We start from the raw sequence: 16,726 nt of genomic DNA on the forward strand, positions 1-16,726 counted from the left end.
CATGGGAGGAGGAGACAAGGGAGCTAGAGAGCAGAAGGTCTTGGGAGGAGCGGAGTTATATTTCTATCCTCAGGATTCCTGTAAAAGCAGATCTGAAAGCAAGCACATGTGAACTGTATATGTGTGGTATACGTTACCTGGGAAGAATTGTTTGAATCTACTCAACCAGTCCTGGGATTCAACCAGCTCTGCCAGAAAGAATAAATTGATTAATGATGTCATTTTTCTCCACTCAAATAAGAAATACAACTTGGTCAGAGACCCGCCACTGAATGGTTTCTTCTCTCTGCTCACTCAGTATGACTCACAATGCCGGACTTCCCTCTCCTATGCCCAGAGAATTACCATCAGATAACACAAAGGCATATAGATAATACAACTAGTTATATTCAACATTGATCAGACAGGGGATAGAGAGATACAATGTAACATTGTTTATAAACATTGAACAGACGGGGGATAGAGAGATACAAAGTCGTCGCCCACGGGTCGGCGGGGCGGAGCGCGATCGCCTAGTACAGAGTCAGAATGGGGATCTGTCTTTGTAAACAAGCAGATTCCCATTCTGTCTAGTGACATGACAGATATCTGCCGTCCCCAGTGATCGGGAACAGCGATCTGTGTCATGTCCCAGGCAGCCCATCCCCCCTACAGTTAGAACACACTGAGGGAAAACACTTAACCCCTTGATTGCCCCCTAGTGTTAACCCCTTCCCTGCCAGTGACATTTATACACCGATCAGTGCATTTTTTTAGCACTGATCAATGTAATAATGTCACTGGTCCCCAAAAAGTGTCATTTGGGTTCAGATTTGTCCGCCGCAATGTCGCAGTCCTGCTAAAAATCACAGATCGCCGCCATTGCCAGTAAAAACAATAAAAAATAATAAAAGTCCCCAAATCTGTCCCATAGTTTGTAGACGCAATAACTTTTGCGCAAATCAATCAATATACGCCTATTGTGATTTTATTTACCACAAATATGTAGAACAATATATATCGGCTTACACCGATGAATACATTCGTTTTTTATATATTTTTTGGGGGGGATATGTATTATAGCAAAAAGTAAAAAAAATTTAAAGCGACGCAGTGCCGTATCACACAAAAGGTCTGGTCATTAAGGGGGGAAAATCCTTGCGGTCCTCAAGTGGTTAAACTGACATCAAATGTAAAAAACAAAGATTTGCTTTTTTATTTTTGTCTTTTGTTTTTTGTCTAACGTTTGCAAAAAAATTAAAATAATTTTTGCTGGACAATATTACCAAAAGGAAGCCGTGTTTATCTCCAAAAAGTTGTATGTTTTTGAAAATCGTGCTAAAAGTTATTGCCTAATAAACCGGCTCATACCAGAAATGTGTACTGTATTATATTATATATATAAAATATATGTTTTAAAATGTACATACTTTTCACATAATCTTTGGCTTTTTTCAACCAGTCTCGTGGTCTACGAATTCCTGCCAGACAACATATACAGGTCAGAGATCTCAGGTTTCTCCAATGCAGTGAATCAATACAGGTTAGTCAACTAAATATCCCAATCCTAATATCCCAATTTTTCCATCATGCATTGCAGTAGAGACCAATCAGCCCACAGCTCAGGTAGGGTTGCCACCGGTCCGGGATTCACCCGCAACAGACACATAGCCGGTGCACAGAACCTGCCGTGCGAGCCAAGGGGACACCGACTGCTGGGGGAGTGCAGAGCTGAGGGGACACCGACCGCTGGGTGACTTTGATTAATTTTTGATTTCTTTGGTAATTAAAAGTCCACTGCCCTACTGACACCGTCCACTTCTCTACAGACACCGTCCACTGCCCTACTGACACCGTCCACTTCTCTACTGACACCGTCCACTGCCCTACTGACACCGTCCACTGCTCTACTGACACCATCCACTGCCCCACTGACACCGTCCACTGCTCTACTGAAACCGTCCACTGCTCTACTGACACCATCCACTCTACTGACACCATCCACTGCTCTACTGACACCGTCCACTGCTCTACTGACACCATCCTCTGCTCTACAGGCACCGTCCACTGATCTACTGACACCACCCACTGCTCTACAGGCACCGTCCACTGATCTACTGACACCATCCACTGCTCTACTGACACCATCCACTGCTCTACTGACACCATCCACTGCTCTACTGACACCGTCCACTGCTCTACTGACACCGTCCACTGCCCTACTGACACCGTCCACTGCTCTACTGACACCGTCCTCTGCTCTACTGACACCGTCCTCTGCTCTACTGACACCGTCCTCTGCTCTACTGACACCGTCCACTGCTCTACTGACACCCTCCACTGCCCTACTGACACCGTCCACTGCTCTACTGGCACCGTCCTCTGCTCTACTGACACCATCCTCTGCTCTACAGGCACCGTCCACTGATCTACTGACACAACCCACTGCTCTACTGACACCGTCCACTGCTCTACTGACACCCTCCACTGCCCTACTGACACCGTCCACTGCTCTACTGACACCATCCTCTGCTCTACAGGCACCGTCCACTGATCTACTGACACCACCCACTGCTCTACTGACACCGTCCTCTGCTCTACAGGCACCATCCACTGCCCCACTGACACCGTCCACTGCCCCACTGACACCGCACTCTGCCTCACTGACACCATTCTCTGCCCCACTGACACTGTCCACTGCCCTACTGACACCATCCACTGCCCTACTAACATCGTCCACTGCCCCACTGACACCGCACTCTGCCCTACTGACACCATCCTCTTCCCCTCTAACACCGCCTTTTGCCCCACTGACACTGTCCTCTGCCCTACTGACACGGTCCTCTGCCCTACTGACACCGTCCTCTGCCCTACTGACACCATCCTCTGCTCTACTGACACCATCCTCTACCCCACTGACACCGTCCACTGCTCTTCTGACACCGTCCACTGATCTACTGACACCGTCCACTGATCTACTGACACCGTTCACTGCTCTTCTGACACCGTCCACTGATCTACTGACACTGTCCACTGATCTACTGACACGGTCCACTGATCTACTGACACTGTCCACTGCCCTACTGACACCATCCACTGCCCTACTAACATCGTCCACTGCCCCACTGACACCGCACTCTGCCCTACTGACACCATCCTCTTCCCCTCTAACACCGCCTTTTGCCCCACTGACACTGTCCTCTGCCCTACTGACACGGTCCTCTGCCCTACTGACACCGTCCTCTGCCCTACTGACACCATCCTCTGCTCTACTGACACCATCCTCTACCCCACTGACACCGTCCACTGCTCTTCTGACACCGTCCACTGATCTACTGACACCGTCCACTGATCTACTGACACCGTTCACTGCTCTTCTGACACCGTCCACTGATCTACTGACACTGTCCACTGATCTACTGACACTGTCCACTGCTCTACTGACACCGTCCACTGATCTACTGACACTGTCCACTGATCTACTGACACTGTCCACTGCTCTTCTGACACCGTCCACTGATCTACTGACACTGTCCACTGATCTACTGACACCGTCCACTGATCTACTGACACTGTCCACTGATCTACTGACACCGTCCACTGATCTACTGACACCGTCCACTGATCTACTGACACCGTCCACTGCCCCACTGACACCGTCCTCTGCCCTACTGACACGGTCCACTGCCCCACTGACACCGTCCTCTGCCCTACTGACACCGTCCTCCGCCCCACTGACTGACAGTGTCCACTTTTAAGGTAGGCTAGGCTTTTATTAATCTAATCATATTTTATGGGCACACAAATGCTTTCGTTTTATTTAACCATGCCCCTTTAAGTCCACCCCCCCTCTCCACTGTTAAGACAATTTGGTCACAGCCTCTGTTCACTGCAGCACGCTATGTGCCTCCTTACTACTCTCCTAGGATAACTCAAAGGTGTCCCAAGTTTCTTACAATCTTATAGCATGTACTACAAAAAAAATTGCCATGCGCCACTAAAGTGTTCGGGTTTGGCTTAACAAAAAGGTGGCAACCCTAAGCTCAGGTCCCCCCTCCCCCGGCCTGATTTCTGCTGAGCAGAGGATAGGGATGAGCTCCGGCGTGTTCGCATGGCGCACGTGCCGAGCCCGCCAGGAAGTCGGCACGGCGCAGCGCTAATCACAAGCAGTGAGACATTTCCCGATCTCTGCAGCCGCACATCGGGAAATGTCTCACTGCTTGTGATTAGCGCTGCCCCGTGCCGACTTCCTGGCGGGCTCGGCACGTGCGCCATGCGAACACGCCGGAGCTCATCCCTAGCAGAGGATCACAACACACTAATACAGAGAGAGATTGAGATACTACTACTATTTGTAATAGAATATACATTTTAAATTAAAAATACATACCTTCCCAGAATTCCTCACTTTTATTCAGCAACTCTTGTACTCCAGGCACCCCTGCCAGACAAGATAGACAACTTAGTGACATCACTTTTCTTCATTATACATGTAAAGACCCTGCCATGAGCCAGGGTGTAGTTTAGATTTAGTGTAGCCAGCCTGAGCTTTGTTCATGTTATCTGGGCTTGTTAGTTTTTAGACGTGTGCAGTTTGTTTTGTTCCAAATTCAGACGCATTTTCGTTTTTCAGAAATTCGGAAATTGGGTCTGCAAGTACCTGTGTATTGTCTTGTTGAGTACCTGTGTATTGTCTTGTTGTGTACCTGTGTATTGTCTTGTTGAGTACCTGTGTATTGTCTGCTTGAGTACCTGTGTATTGTCTTGTTGAGTACCTGTGTATTGTCTTGTTGGGTACCTGTGTATTGTCTTGTTGAGTACCTGTGTATCGTCTTGTTGAGTACCTGTGTATTGTCTTGTTGGGTACCTGTGTATTGTCTTGTTGAGTACCTGTGTATTGTCTTGTTGGGTACCTGTGTATTGTCTTGTTGAGTACCTGTGTATCGTCTTGTTGAGTACCTGTGTATTGTCTTGTTGAGTTCCTGTGTATTGTCTGGTTGAGTACCTGTGTATTGTCTTGTTGGGTACCTGTGTATTGTCTTGTTGAGTACCTGTGTATTGTCTGCTTAAGTACCTGTGTATTGTCTGGTTGAGTTCCTGTGTATTGTCTTGTTGAGTACCTGTGTATTGTCTTGTTGAGTACCTGTGTATTGTCTGCTTGAGTACCTGTGTATTGTCTGGTTGAGTACCTGTGTATTGTCTTGTTGGGTACCTGTGTATTGTCTTGTTGAGTACCTGTGTATTGTCTGGTTGAGTACCTGTTTATTGTCTTGTTGAGTACCTGTGTATCATCTTGTTGAGTACCTGTTTATTGTCTTGTTGAGTACCTGTTTATTGTCTTGTTGGGTACCTGTGTATTGTCTTGTTGAGTTCCTGTGTATTGTCTGGTTGAGTACCTGTGTATTGTCTTGTTGAGTACCTGTGTATTGTCTGGTTGAGTACCTGTGTATTGTCTGGTTGAGTACCTGTGTATTGTCTTGTTGGGTACCTGTGTATTGTCTTGTTGGGTACCTGTGTATTGTCTGCTTGAGTACCTGTGTATTGTCTTGTTGGGTACCTGTGTATTGTCTGCTTGAGTACCTGTGTATTGTCTTGTTGAGTACCTGTGTATTGTCTTGTTGAGTACCTGTGTATTGTCTTGTTGAGTTCCTGTGTATTATCTGGTTGAGTACCTGTGTATTGTCTTGTTGGGTACCTGTGTATTGTCTTGTTGGGTACCTGTGTATTGTCTGCTTGAGTACCTGTGTATTGTCTTGTTGAGTACCTGTGTATTGTCTGCTTGAGTACCTGTGTATTGTCTTGTTGGGTACCTGTGTATTGTCTTGTTGGGTACCTGTGTATTGTCTGCTTGAGTACCTGTGTATCGTCCGGATGAGTACCTGTGTATTGCCTTGTAGAGTACCTGTGTATTGTCTGGTTGAGTACCTGTGTATTGTCTAGTTGAGTACCTGTGTATTGTCTTGTTGAGTACCTGTGTATTGTCTTGTTGAGTACCTGTGTATTGTCTGGTTGAGTACCTGTGTATTGTCTTGTTGAGTACCTGTGTATCGTCCGGATGAGTACCTGTGTATTGCCTTGTAGAGTACCTGTGTATTGTCTTGTTGAGTACCTGTGTATCGTCCGGATGAGTACCTGTGTATTGCCTTGTAGAGTACCTGTGTATTGTCTGGTTGAGTACCTGTGTATTGTCTTGTTGAGTACCTGTGTATCGTCCGGATGAGTACCTGTGTATTGCCTTGTAGAGTACCTGTGTATTGTCTGGTTGAGTACCTGTGTATTGTCTAGTTGAGTACCTGTGTATTGTCTTGTTGAGTACCTGTGTATTGTCTTGTTGAGTACCTGTGTATTGTCTAGTTGAGTACCTGTGTATTGTCTTGTTGAGTACCTGTGTATCGTCCGGATGAGTACCTGTGTATTGCCTTGTAGAGTACCTGTGTATTGTCTTGTTGAGTACCTGTGTATTGTCTTGTTGAGTACCTGTGTATTGTCTAGTTGAGTACCTGTGTATTGTCTAGTTGAGTACCTGTGTATTGTCTTGTTGAGTACCTGTGTATCGTCCGGATGAGTACCTGTGTATTGCCTTGTAGAGTACCTGTGTATTGTCTGGTTGAGTACCTGTGTATTGTCTAGTTGAGTACCTGTGTATTGTCTAGTTGAGTACCTGTGTATTGTCTTGTTGAGTACCTGTGTATTGTCTTGTTGAGTACCTGTGTATTGTCTGGTTGAGTACCTGTGTATTGTCTTGTTGACTACCTGTGTATCGTCCAGATGAGTACCTGTGTATTGCCTTGTAGAGTACCTGTGTATTGTCTTGTTGAGTACCTGTGTATTGTCTTGTTGAGTACCTGTGTATTGTCTTGTTGAGTATTAGTGTCAGGAAACTAGTTGTTAGGTAATTTGGACAGAATTTAATCCCCAATCCTCATTAAAGTAGTAGGTACGATGCCCGGTGGGTGTGGAAATATGACTCGGTGTACATCTTGTGGCATGTATGCGTTCCTTGATCATCCGATCGAGGGTGAATACTGCTGTGCAAAATGTAAGCACATTGTTTCCCTGGAAGCCCAGGTTCTGAATCTGGGGAAGCAACTGTCAGCACTGAGAAGTCCCTCCATACTAAAGGAGAGCCAGGAACGTACACGGCAGGTGCCGGCAGGGGCCAGCACAGAGGCGGGTGGAGACAAAGAGGTGCAGACACTAGCAAAGAGTAGATGGGTGACAGTCAGGAGGGGTAGAGGGGAAGTGCCAAGGAGGTCGATCCAGGACTGGAGCATCCCAATAAGTACGCTCCATTGAGTGACATTGGTGAAACCAGTCAGGGACCAGCACTGCTGGAGATGAGGGACTCTCCTAGCTACCGGGGGAAGAACTCCTCCAGTGAGAGTGGGGGGGCCAAGGGAAAGGAAAGACAGATTCTGGTGGTAGGGAACTCAATTCTTAGAAGGACAGAGAGGGAAATCTGTAACAAAGACCTGAAGCACCGAACAGTATGTTGTCTACCGGGCGCTCGGGTTCGGCACATCACGGATCTTGTGGACAGATTACTGGGAGGGGCTGGGGAAGACCCGACTGTCATAGTGCACTTTGGCACCAATGACAAAGTCAGAGGAAGATGGAGTGTCCTAAAGAACGATTTTAGGGACTTGAGAGCTAAATTGAGGAAAAGGACCTCCAAGGTAGTTTTCTCAGGAATAATACCGGTACATCGAGCCACACCAGAAAGACAGAGGGAGATTAGGGAAGTAAACAAGTGACTGAAGAGCTGGTGTAGTAAGGAGGGGTTTGGGTTCCTGGAGGACTGGGCCGACTTCTCAGTCAATCATCAGTAGGGACGAACTGCACCTAAATGAGGAGGGTGCAGATCAGCTGGGAGTAAAGATGGCCAAAAAGTTAATGGGGTTTTTAAACTAGGTGATGGGGGAGGGCCCAGAGGTAGAGATAGTAAGCAATAAACATATTCCAGAGGATAGTATTGGGGGCATTAGTGGTAGGTTGACTAAAGCACATAAACACAAGGTAAGTATAGTAACAAGTCCTTGTTGCAATCTCGGAACACCCAATAAGAAGATAATATGCAACCCGGTCTAAACTATGTGGCATGTTCACCAATGCCAGGAGCCTGGCGGACAAGATGGGTGAACTAGAGATACTGTTGTACGAGGAGGATTTGGATTTTGTGGGAATTTCAGAGACCTGGTTCAACATCTCTCATGATTGGCTGGCAAACATTCAAGGGTATACCCTATATCGCAAGGATAGAGAGGGTAAAAAAGGGGGAGGGGTATGCCTATATATCAAGAATAATGTACAAGTGAATGTGAGAGATGACATCACTGAGGGAGCTAGAGAGGAGGTGGAATCTTTATGGGTAGAGCTCCAAAGGGATGAAGCTAAGGGGAAAATAATACTGAGAGTATCCTATAGGCCCCCTAACCTGAGGGAGGAAGTGGAGACGGATCTCCTATCAGAATTTGGATCAACAGCAAGGATGGGAAGTGTTATCATAATGGGGGATTTTAAGTATCCAGTTATCGATTATCAATTAATTCAATTATCAAGTTTCAAATAGAATAAATTTGCATTAGAATATATATTAGAAAATAATAGAATAGAAAAAAGAATAGAATAGGATAGAATTGAATAGAAAAAAATAGAATTTAAAAAAACTATAGAATAGACTAGAAAATAATAGAAAATAATAGAAAGAATATAACCATTTCCCAAAATTCAAATAGAATCAATTCAATTTTGAATAGAATAGAAAAGAATAGATTAGAAAATAACAGAATAGTATAGAAAAAAATAGAATAGAATAGAATAAAAATAATATAACCATCGTCCGAAAATCGAATTTAGAATAGAATAAATTTTAATAGAAAAGAATAGAATAGAAATTAATAGAGTAGAATAGAATAGAAAATAATAGAATAGAGTAGAATAGAATAAACAGATAGAAAGAATAGACTTTTAAAAACAACAGAATAGAAAGAATATGATCATTTCCCAAAATTCAAATAGAATCAATTCGAATTTGAATAGAATGGAAAAGATTAGATTAGAATAGGAAGATGGTTATATAATTTATATTCTATTCTATTCTGTCGTTTTCTTTTATACTATTCTTTTATTTTCCTATCTATTCTAATCTTTTCTTTCCTATTCTATTCAAATTGATTCTATTTGCATTTTGGGAAATTGTTATATTCTTTCTATTCTATTGTTTTTTTTAATTCTATTCTATTCTTTTCTAATCTATTCTTTTCTATTCTAATTTCAGAAGATGGTTATATTCTTTCTATTTTATTCTATTCTTTTTTTATTCCATTCTCTGCTATTTGTCTCTATTCAATTCTATTCTGTTATTATTTTTTTCATTTTGTTCTGTTTTACTCTATTATATTCTATTATTTTATTTTCTGTTATATCCTTTTCTTTCCTATTCTATTTTTTTTTGTATTCTATTCCTTTATTTTCTATTCTATTTTATTCTCTTTGAAAATTGGAAAACAAATCAAAAACAATTCAAATTCAAATTGATTTGAATGCGAATTCGCAAAATGCAAATTGATTTGAATATAAATAAACAAAACGAATTCCGAAAAAAATATTTAACTAAACAAATTTATATAAATAACGAATCAAAATGAAACAAAACAAATTTTTTCGTTCTGCACATGTCCATTAGTTTTCTCCTAAGAACAAGGACTACATAGTTACATAGTAGGTGAGGTTGAAAAAAGACACAAGTCCATCAAGTCCAACCTATGTGTGTGATTATGTGTCCGTATTACATTACATATCCCTGTATGTTGTGGTCATTCAGGTGATTATCTAATAGTTTCTTGAAGCTATCGATGCTCCCCGCTGAGACCACCGCCTGTGGAAGGGAATTCCACATCCTTGCCGCTCTTACAGTAAAGAACCCTCTACGTAGTTTAAGGTTAAACCTCTTTTCTTCTAATTGTAATGAGTGGCCACGAGTCTTATTAAATTCTCTTCTGCGAAAAAGTTTTACACCTATTGTTTGGTCACCAGTACAGTATTTGTAAATTGAAATCATATCCCCTCTCAAGCGTCTCTTCTCCAGAGAGAATAAGTTCAGTGCTCGCAACCTTTCCTCATAACTAAGATCCTCCAGACCCTTTATTAGCTTTGTTGCCCTTCTTTGTACTCGCTCCATTTCCAGTACATCCTTCCTGAGGACTGGTGCCCAGAACTGGACATCATACTCCAGGTGCGGCCAGACCAGAGTCTTGTAGAGCGGGAGAATTATCGTTTTATCTCTGGAGTTGATCCCCCTTTTAATGCATGCCAATATTCTGTTTGCTTTATTAGCAGCAGCTTGGCATTTGTTGCTTATTCCTGTTTCTGGGGAGTATACACCCAAAAATATAATGAGAAGATACAATCTATGGGGTCATGAACGATTATCCAAGCTTGGTCAATCACAGAGTATTTTATGCCAGTGATTTGGGCTCAAAGGTCATCTGCTACCAATTACTGGTCTCAGCTCAAGTGTCCTTTTTTTACCAGTTGTTGGTCTCAACTCAAAGGTCCACTTCTACTAATTATTGTTCTCAGCTCAAAGGTCCACTACTACCAATTGGTGGTCTCAGTTAAAAGGTCCTCTTCTACTAATTGCTTTTCTCAGCTGAAAAGTCTACTTCTACCAATTGCTGGTCTGGGCTCAAGAGTCTACTTCTACTTATTGCTGGTGGTGGCTCAAAGGTCCCCTTCTATGAATTCCTGGTCTCAGCTCAAGGGCCCACTTCTACGAATTGCTGGTGTCAGATCAAAGGGTCACTACTACCGATTCCTGGTCTCAGCTCAAAGGTCCACTTCTACGAATTACTGCTGTTGGCTCAAAGGTCCACTTCTAACTATTGCTGGTCTGGGACTAAAAGATTATTATTAATACATGTTGGTCTGAGCTCTAAGGTGCACTTCTACCAACTTCTAGTCTTAGCTCAAGGGTCCACGACTATTAATTGCCGGACTGGGCTCAAAGGTCCACTATTACCAATTGCTGGTTTGGGCTCAAAGACCCACTAATAATAAATTCTGGTCTCAGCTCAAAGGTCCACTACTGCCAATTGCTGGTCTTAGCTCAAAGGTCAACGTCTACTAAATGCTGGTCTCAGCTCAAAGCTCCACTAATACTAATTGTTTGTCTCTGCTGAAATGGCTACTACTAACAATTGCTGATCTCTTGCTCAAAGATTCACTTCTAATTTCTGGTATCAGCTCAGAGGTCCACTACTACCAATTGCTGGTCTCAGATCAAAGGTCCACTACTACCAATTGCTGGTCTCAGCTCCAAATGGCTACTACTAACAATTGCTGGTCTCAGCTCAAAGGTTCACTACTACCAATTGCTGGTCTCAGCTCTAAATGGCTACTACCAAGAATTGCTGGTCTCAGATCAAAGGTCCACTACTACCAATTGCTGGGTTTAGCTCAAAAGTCTACTAATACTAATTGACAGTCTCATTTTAATGGTCCACGACTACATTTTGCTGGGGTCAGCTTATTGGTCCATTTATACAGTTTATCATTATTGGCTTAAAAATCAAATACTAGCTTGTCAGAGGGGCTGAAGATGCTTGAAGGTAGCTGTCTGGCCTACCGAATCTTCATTAGCCTATGACAGGTTAAAGGTATTACAAGATAATGTTGAGTGGAGGGAATTGTTTTATGTTGCTGTTTCGAGGTTTCCGGCACCCCCAACCCAGCTGAGCCAATAAAATGTTAAGAGAAGATTGACAGGGTGGAAATCTGTCTGTCAGTTGTCATCAGTGGGTTGTTGAGTATTTTGGTTTAGCTGCAGGACAAAGCAAATACAAAGACAGGTTCTAAAATATACGTACCTACTGAAATATTGGCCACTTTTTTTTTCCAGTCTTGTGATCCGAGTTTGCCTGTCAGACAACACAGAGAGGTCAGTGGCCTCACTTTTTAATTTGACGAGCTTATTATGCACAGTGTTACAATACCACCCCCTGCAATGTAGTACTGCCTGGTTCACTACTCTGCCCCTCCCCCCCTCACCCTGCCTGAATACTGTTGTATAGGACATTATTACAGAAAACTTTTTTTGCACTTATCTTAAAAAACACATTTTAGGCCCGAAGATGACTTAAAACCCTTAGGCTGGGTTCACACCAATGGCGGCCTGTCCATGGAGGGTGCAGGGGTGCCGCCCCCTGTCCATGGAGGGTGCAGGGGTGCCGCCCCCTGTCAGGCATGCATCCGGCCCCCTAATCTACATGCAGAACACCGGACACATGGATTTCTTTTTTTTTTAAGCACGTAATTAGAACCTGAGGCTCTAATTGGTTTAAAAAAAGGGTGGGCTCGGGGTGCAGTGCCCACCCACTTGTGTGACAAAAGCAAATTAATATTCACTATTGCCTTCCTGGTTCTCTTCTCAGCCAATCAGGAAGCCACGATTGGCCAGGGAGTCTTAGCCAGGGTTAAGGGGTTAACCACTTCAGTCCCGGAAGGTTTCCTGACCAGAGCATTTTTTGTGATACAGCACTGCGTTACTTTAAATGACAATTGTGCGGTATTGCGACAATGTACACAAATAAAACTGATATACTTTTATCCCCACAAATAGAGCTTTCTTTTGGTGATATTTGATCACCTCTGCGGTTTTTATTTTTTGCACTATAAACAAAAAAAGAGCGACAATTTTGAAAAAAAAAATAATCTGTTTTACTTTCTGCTATAAAACATATCCAATACAAAAAATGTAAAAAAATCTAATTTCTTCATCAGTTTAGGCCAATATATATTTTTCCACATATTTTTGGTAAAAAAAAAAATCCCAAAAAGTGTATATTGATTGGTTTGCGCAAAACTTATCGAGTCTACAAACTATGGGATATTTTTATGGCATTTTTTATAATTTGTTTTTTATTTTTTACTAGTAATGGCGGCGTTTAGCGATTTTTAGCAGGACTGCGACATTGCCGCGGACAAATCGAACACGAAGTGACACTTTTTGGGGACCAGTGACACTTATACAGTGATCAGTGCTAATAAAATGCACTGTCACTGTACCAATGACACTGGCAGGGAAGGGGTTAACATCAGGGGCGGGGGGGGCAGGGAAGGTGAAATATAAGCAGATTTAACTTACCTGGAAGAGCGGAAAGGAGGGCTGATATGTAGAGGAGCTTTTCTATCTGACAATAGTAAGTGTTGCCTTTTTCCTCTCCTGATTTCTGTGTCTTGCATTTGACTTCTTGGGGTTTCGTATCATTGCTGACATTGTTCAGACTTACTGAGCAGATGATTTCTCTGTTATCACACCATAAATGAATTTCCTTCTCATAACCTTCTGTAGGCCTCTGGTGGCCTTCAATGCAGGTGACTGAGACCTTCTTTCTCCCCCTGAGACACTCTATCGGTTTTCCATCAGAGAGTCCTGGAAAAGGAGATTAGGTTCAAATATGATGCAGTGTAGTCCATGGCTCACCTGAGAGGTGGTCATCACATAGAGGAAAGAAGAGGAACCTTTACTATAATAAGTATAAGGAAACCCCAAAAAGAAGACAAAGTGATATATGTGATATGCTGAAATTCAGACCGATACATGGATAAAAAAGTTTGAAGTTTTATTTTAAAACAAAGCTTACTTAATAAATGTGTTTATAAACGAGGAGCGTTCAAGTCAAACTGGGACTTTTCATTTTACAGTTACAAAAAGGGATGCTAGCATAGCGTGGCTGTACTACACGCAGAAGTAAGTGGCAAGCGTGTCCTATTACTGATAGGTGACGCACGTGTCATGGGCCAGTTCAGAGACCGATAATCAAGATGGCAGACAACAGTGTTAGTGCGTGCATGAAGCAACGTATGGTCAGTGGTGTATATTGATTTGGTGCTGCCCTAGGCAAGACTAAGATCGGGCGCCCCACCTTCCAGTTGGTCAGTCCCTCCAGCCTCCATGTGTCATTGTATCTTCAGACCCTAGTTGTTAGTCCCTCCAGCCTCCATGTGTCATTGTATCTTCAGACCCTAGTTGTTAGTCCCTCCAGCCTCCATGTGTCATTACATCTTCAGGCCCTAGTTGCTAGTCCCTCCAGCCTCCATGTGTCATTACATCTTCAGGCCCTAGTTGTTAGTCCCTCCAGCCTCCATGTGTCATTGCATCTTCAGACCCTAGTTGCTAGTCCCTCCAGCCTCCATGTGTCATTACATCTTCAGGCCCTAGTTGCTAGTCCCTCCAGCCTCCATGTGTCATTACATCTTCAGGCCCTAGTTGTTAGTCCCTCCAGCCTCCATGTGTCATTGCATCTTCAGACCCTAGTTGTTAGTCCCTCCAGCCTCCATGTGTCATTGCATCTTCAGACCCTAGTTGCTAGTCCCTCCAGCCTCCATGTGTCATTACATCTTCAGGCCCTAGTTGCTAGTCCCTCCAGCCTCCATGTGTCATTACATCTTCAGGCCCTAGTTGTTAGTCCCTCCAGCCTCCATGTGTCATTGCATCTTCAGACCCTAGTTGCTAGTCCCTCCAGCCTCCATGTGTCATTACATCTTCAGGCCCTAGTTGTTAGTCCCTCCAGCCTCCATGTGTCATAGTTACATAGTAGGTGAGGTTGAAAAAAGACACAAGTCCATCAAGTCCAACCTATGTGTGATTATGTGTCAGTATTACATTGTATATCCCTGTATGTTGTGGTCATTCAGGTGCTTATCTAATAGTTTCTTGAAACTATCGATGCTCCCCGCTGAGACCACCGCCTGTGGAAGGGAATTCCACATCCTTGCCGCTCTTGCAGTAAAAAACCCTCTACGTTTGAATTGGTGATCGTTGGTTTATACCTGCCGCCTCCTGCTACTCTATCTCTCCTCCAATCCATTGCCTCTCTGTTGACACAATTCCCCACAGATAACGTTCTCCTAGTCGGAGATTCTAATATCCCACCTAACCCATCTATGGATAGGCTTTCGTCAGATTCCCCAACAGATTCTGCCCTCTCTAGATGGGCGCAGGTGTTCGGATTGGTGGATGTTTGGCGGTGGAAGCATCCCTCAGAACGCATGTATACTTGTCACTCCTCATCACATAACACACTATCCAGTATAGACCTTCTATGCGCTAGTATCAGTATGCTTCCCCGAGGTATATCAGACCACTCTCCTCAGCTTTGTTGCATCCAAACCACAACACCCTCAGCAGACAGGATCTGGCGTCTATCCAGATTTTGGATAACCCATCCCACCATAGAGTTTGAAATAACCAGTTTAATATAAACAATTCTGGTCACTAAATGCAGGCACCACCTCACCGGGGAACGAATGGGAGGCCTTCAAGGCCTACATTAGAGGTTGTTATATCTCCTCTATTGCTACTGAACGCAAAAATGATCTGATTACATTGGAACAGGCGGAGGCTGTTTCCCCAACATCCAGTGTTTATTAGGGGATTAGGGGAGAAAGGAAAAACTCCTGAGAGAGAAACGAAAAAAAAAAAAAAAAACCCAAAACATATACATACGACCATACATTGTCTTACCCCCTCCCTCTTTGATTAGCATTAGAGAAGTCATATCACTATTTAAGTCTTTCCTTCAGGGCCAGTCTTCTTATTTCTTTATTCTTAATGACTATACCATTTCTTCCTCCCTTACCCATTTATATTTCCCTCTTCTCTTATCTCCTTGGCGCACTGTTCCCAGTTCGCCCAAGTCGTTACAAATTTATTTTTTTGGTTTTTAACCACGTGGACCCATCTCTCCGCTTCCTTTATTATATTAACCTCGTTTCTCCACTCTATGACTGACGGGATCCGGTCCTGTCTCCAGTACTTCGGAATTCGTTTTTTTGCTGCATTTAATAAGTGTGGGGTTATGCTATCTCTGTACATGTTTGACAGGTCCGGGCTTTCCATGGAATAGATATTGTATAGGCCCAAACTCCAGGGGGTCCGCTGTTATTTTTTTAATCCATGGGGCCACTGATTCCCAAAATAGCTTAATTATTGGACATGTCCACCAAAGATGAAGAAAGGTTCCCCTCTGTCCACAACCCCTCCAACACTTATCATTAGATGCTGAGGAGATTTGTGCTATTTTTACTGGTGTCCTGTACCACCTCGCTAGGAACTTATATGCCATTTCTTGCACCTTTGAACTTATGGAGGTAGTAAATGTTAACGATATCATTCTATTAATTTGTTTATCTGTCCAAACTTGGCCCAGCTCCCTCTCCCATTCTTTTACAAAGTATTTTCTTGTTCCCTTAGGATCATTCTGTACATCCGAGATAACATATAAAAAAGCCAAACTGAATGTTATCTGAAAGGCAATATGCGCAACAAAGTATATTAATGAAACTGAATCTTATAAGGACTATTAGTTGACACTAACAGAAATAAATGGGCAATATAAGCCTGAAGGTGTATAAGTGAACCATATAAATAAATCAAATATACACTATTAATGAGCACCTGAAGTGAAAGAGTGACAAAACAATATAAGTGTAAATAAAAGGGAAAAAGGAAGAACTACAGATGCCACCAATAGGGAGGAGCGGTTCTATATAAGTGGACCAAAAATAATGTGATGGTATTCAACGTCACAAAATTGTGTTAACACGCAGATAAGATTAAGCGTGTAGTGAAAAGGTAAGCTACAAATAAAATTGGCATAAAAAATAGTGAACATATAAACTTCTAATGAAACTAATAGTCCATCCTGAACTTAATAACTCAAAGTCCAAATAATGCGATTAGGGA

At 43.1% G+C, this 16,726-nt stretch overlaps 1 protein-coding gene across 1 annotated transcript in view; it reads right to left on the reverse strand.

The window, feature by feature from the left end:
• The window catches only part of LOC141122850 (uncharacterized), a 60,452-nt gene that overhangs the window by 19,702 nt on the left and 24,024 nt on the right, over window positions 1-16,726 (reverse strand). Inside the window, exons 2-6 of the mRNA XM_073612009.1 lie at window positions 13,124-13,411; window positions 11,847-11,897; window positions 4,370-4,420; window positions 1,410-1,460; window positions 138-188 (exon numbers count right to left, since the gene is read on the reverse strand). Coding sequence (XP_073468110.1) covers window positions 138-188; window positions 1,410-1,460; window positions 4,370-4,420; window positions 11,847-11,897; window positions 13,124-13,411 — 492 coding nt within the window. The remainder of the gene's footprint in view (window positions 1-137; window positions 189-1,409; window positions 1,461-4,369; window positions 4,421-11,846; window positions 11,898-13,123; window positions 13,412-16,726) is intronic.

Source organism: Aquarana catesbeiana, linkage group LG01 (genome assembly GCF_042186555.1).
Source record: "Aquarana catesbeiana isolate 2022-GZ linkage group LG01, ASM4218655v1, whole genome shotgun sequence".
NCBI lineage: Eukaryota > Metazoa > Chordata > Amphibia > Anura > Ranidae > Aquarana > Aquarana catesbeiana.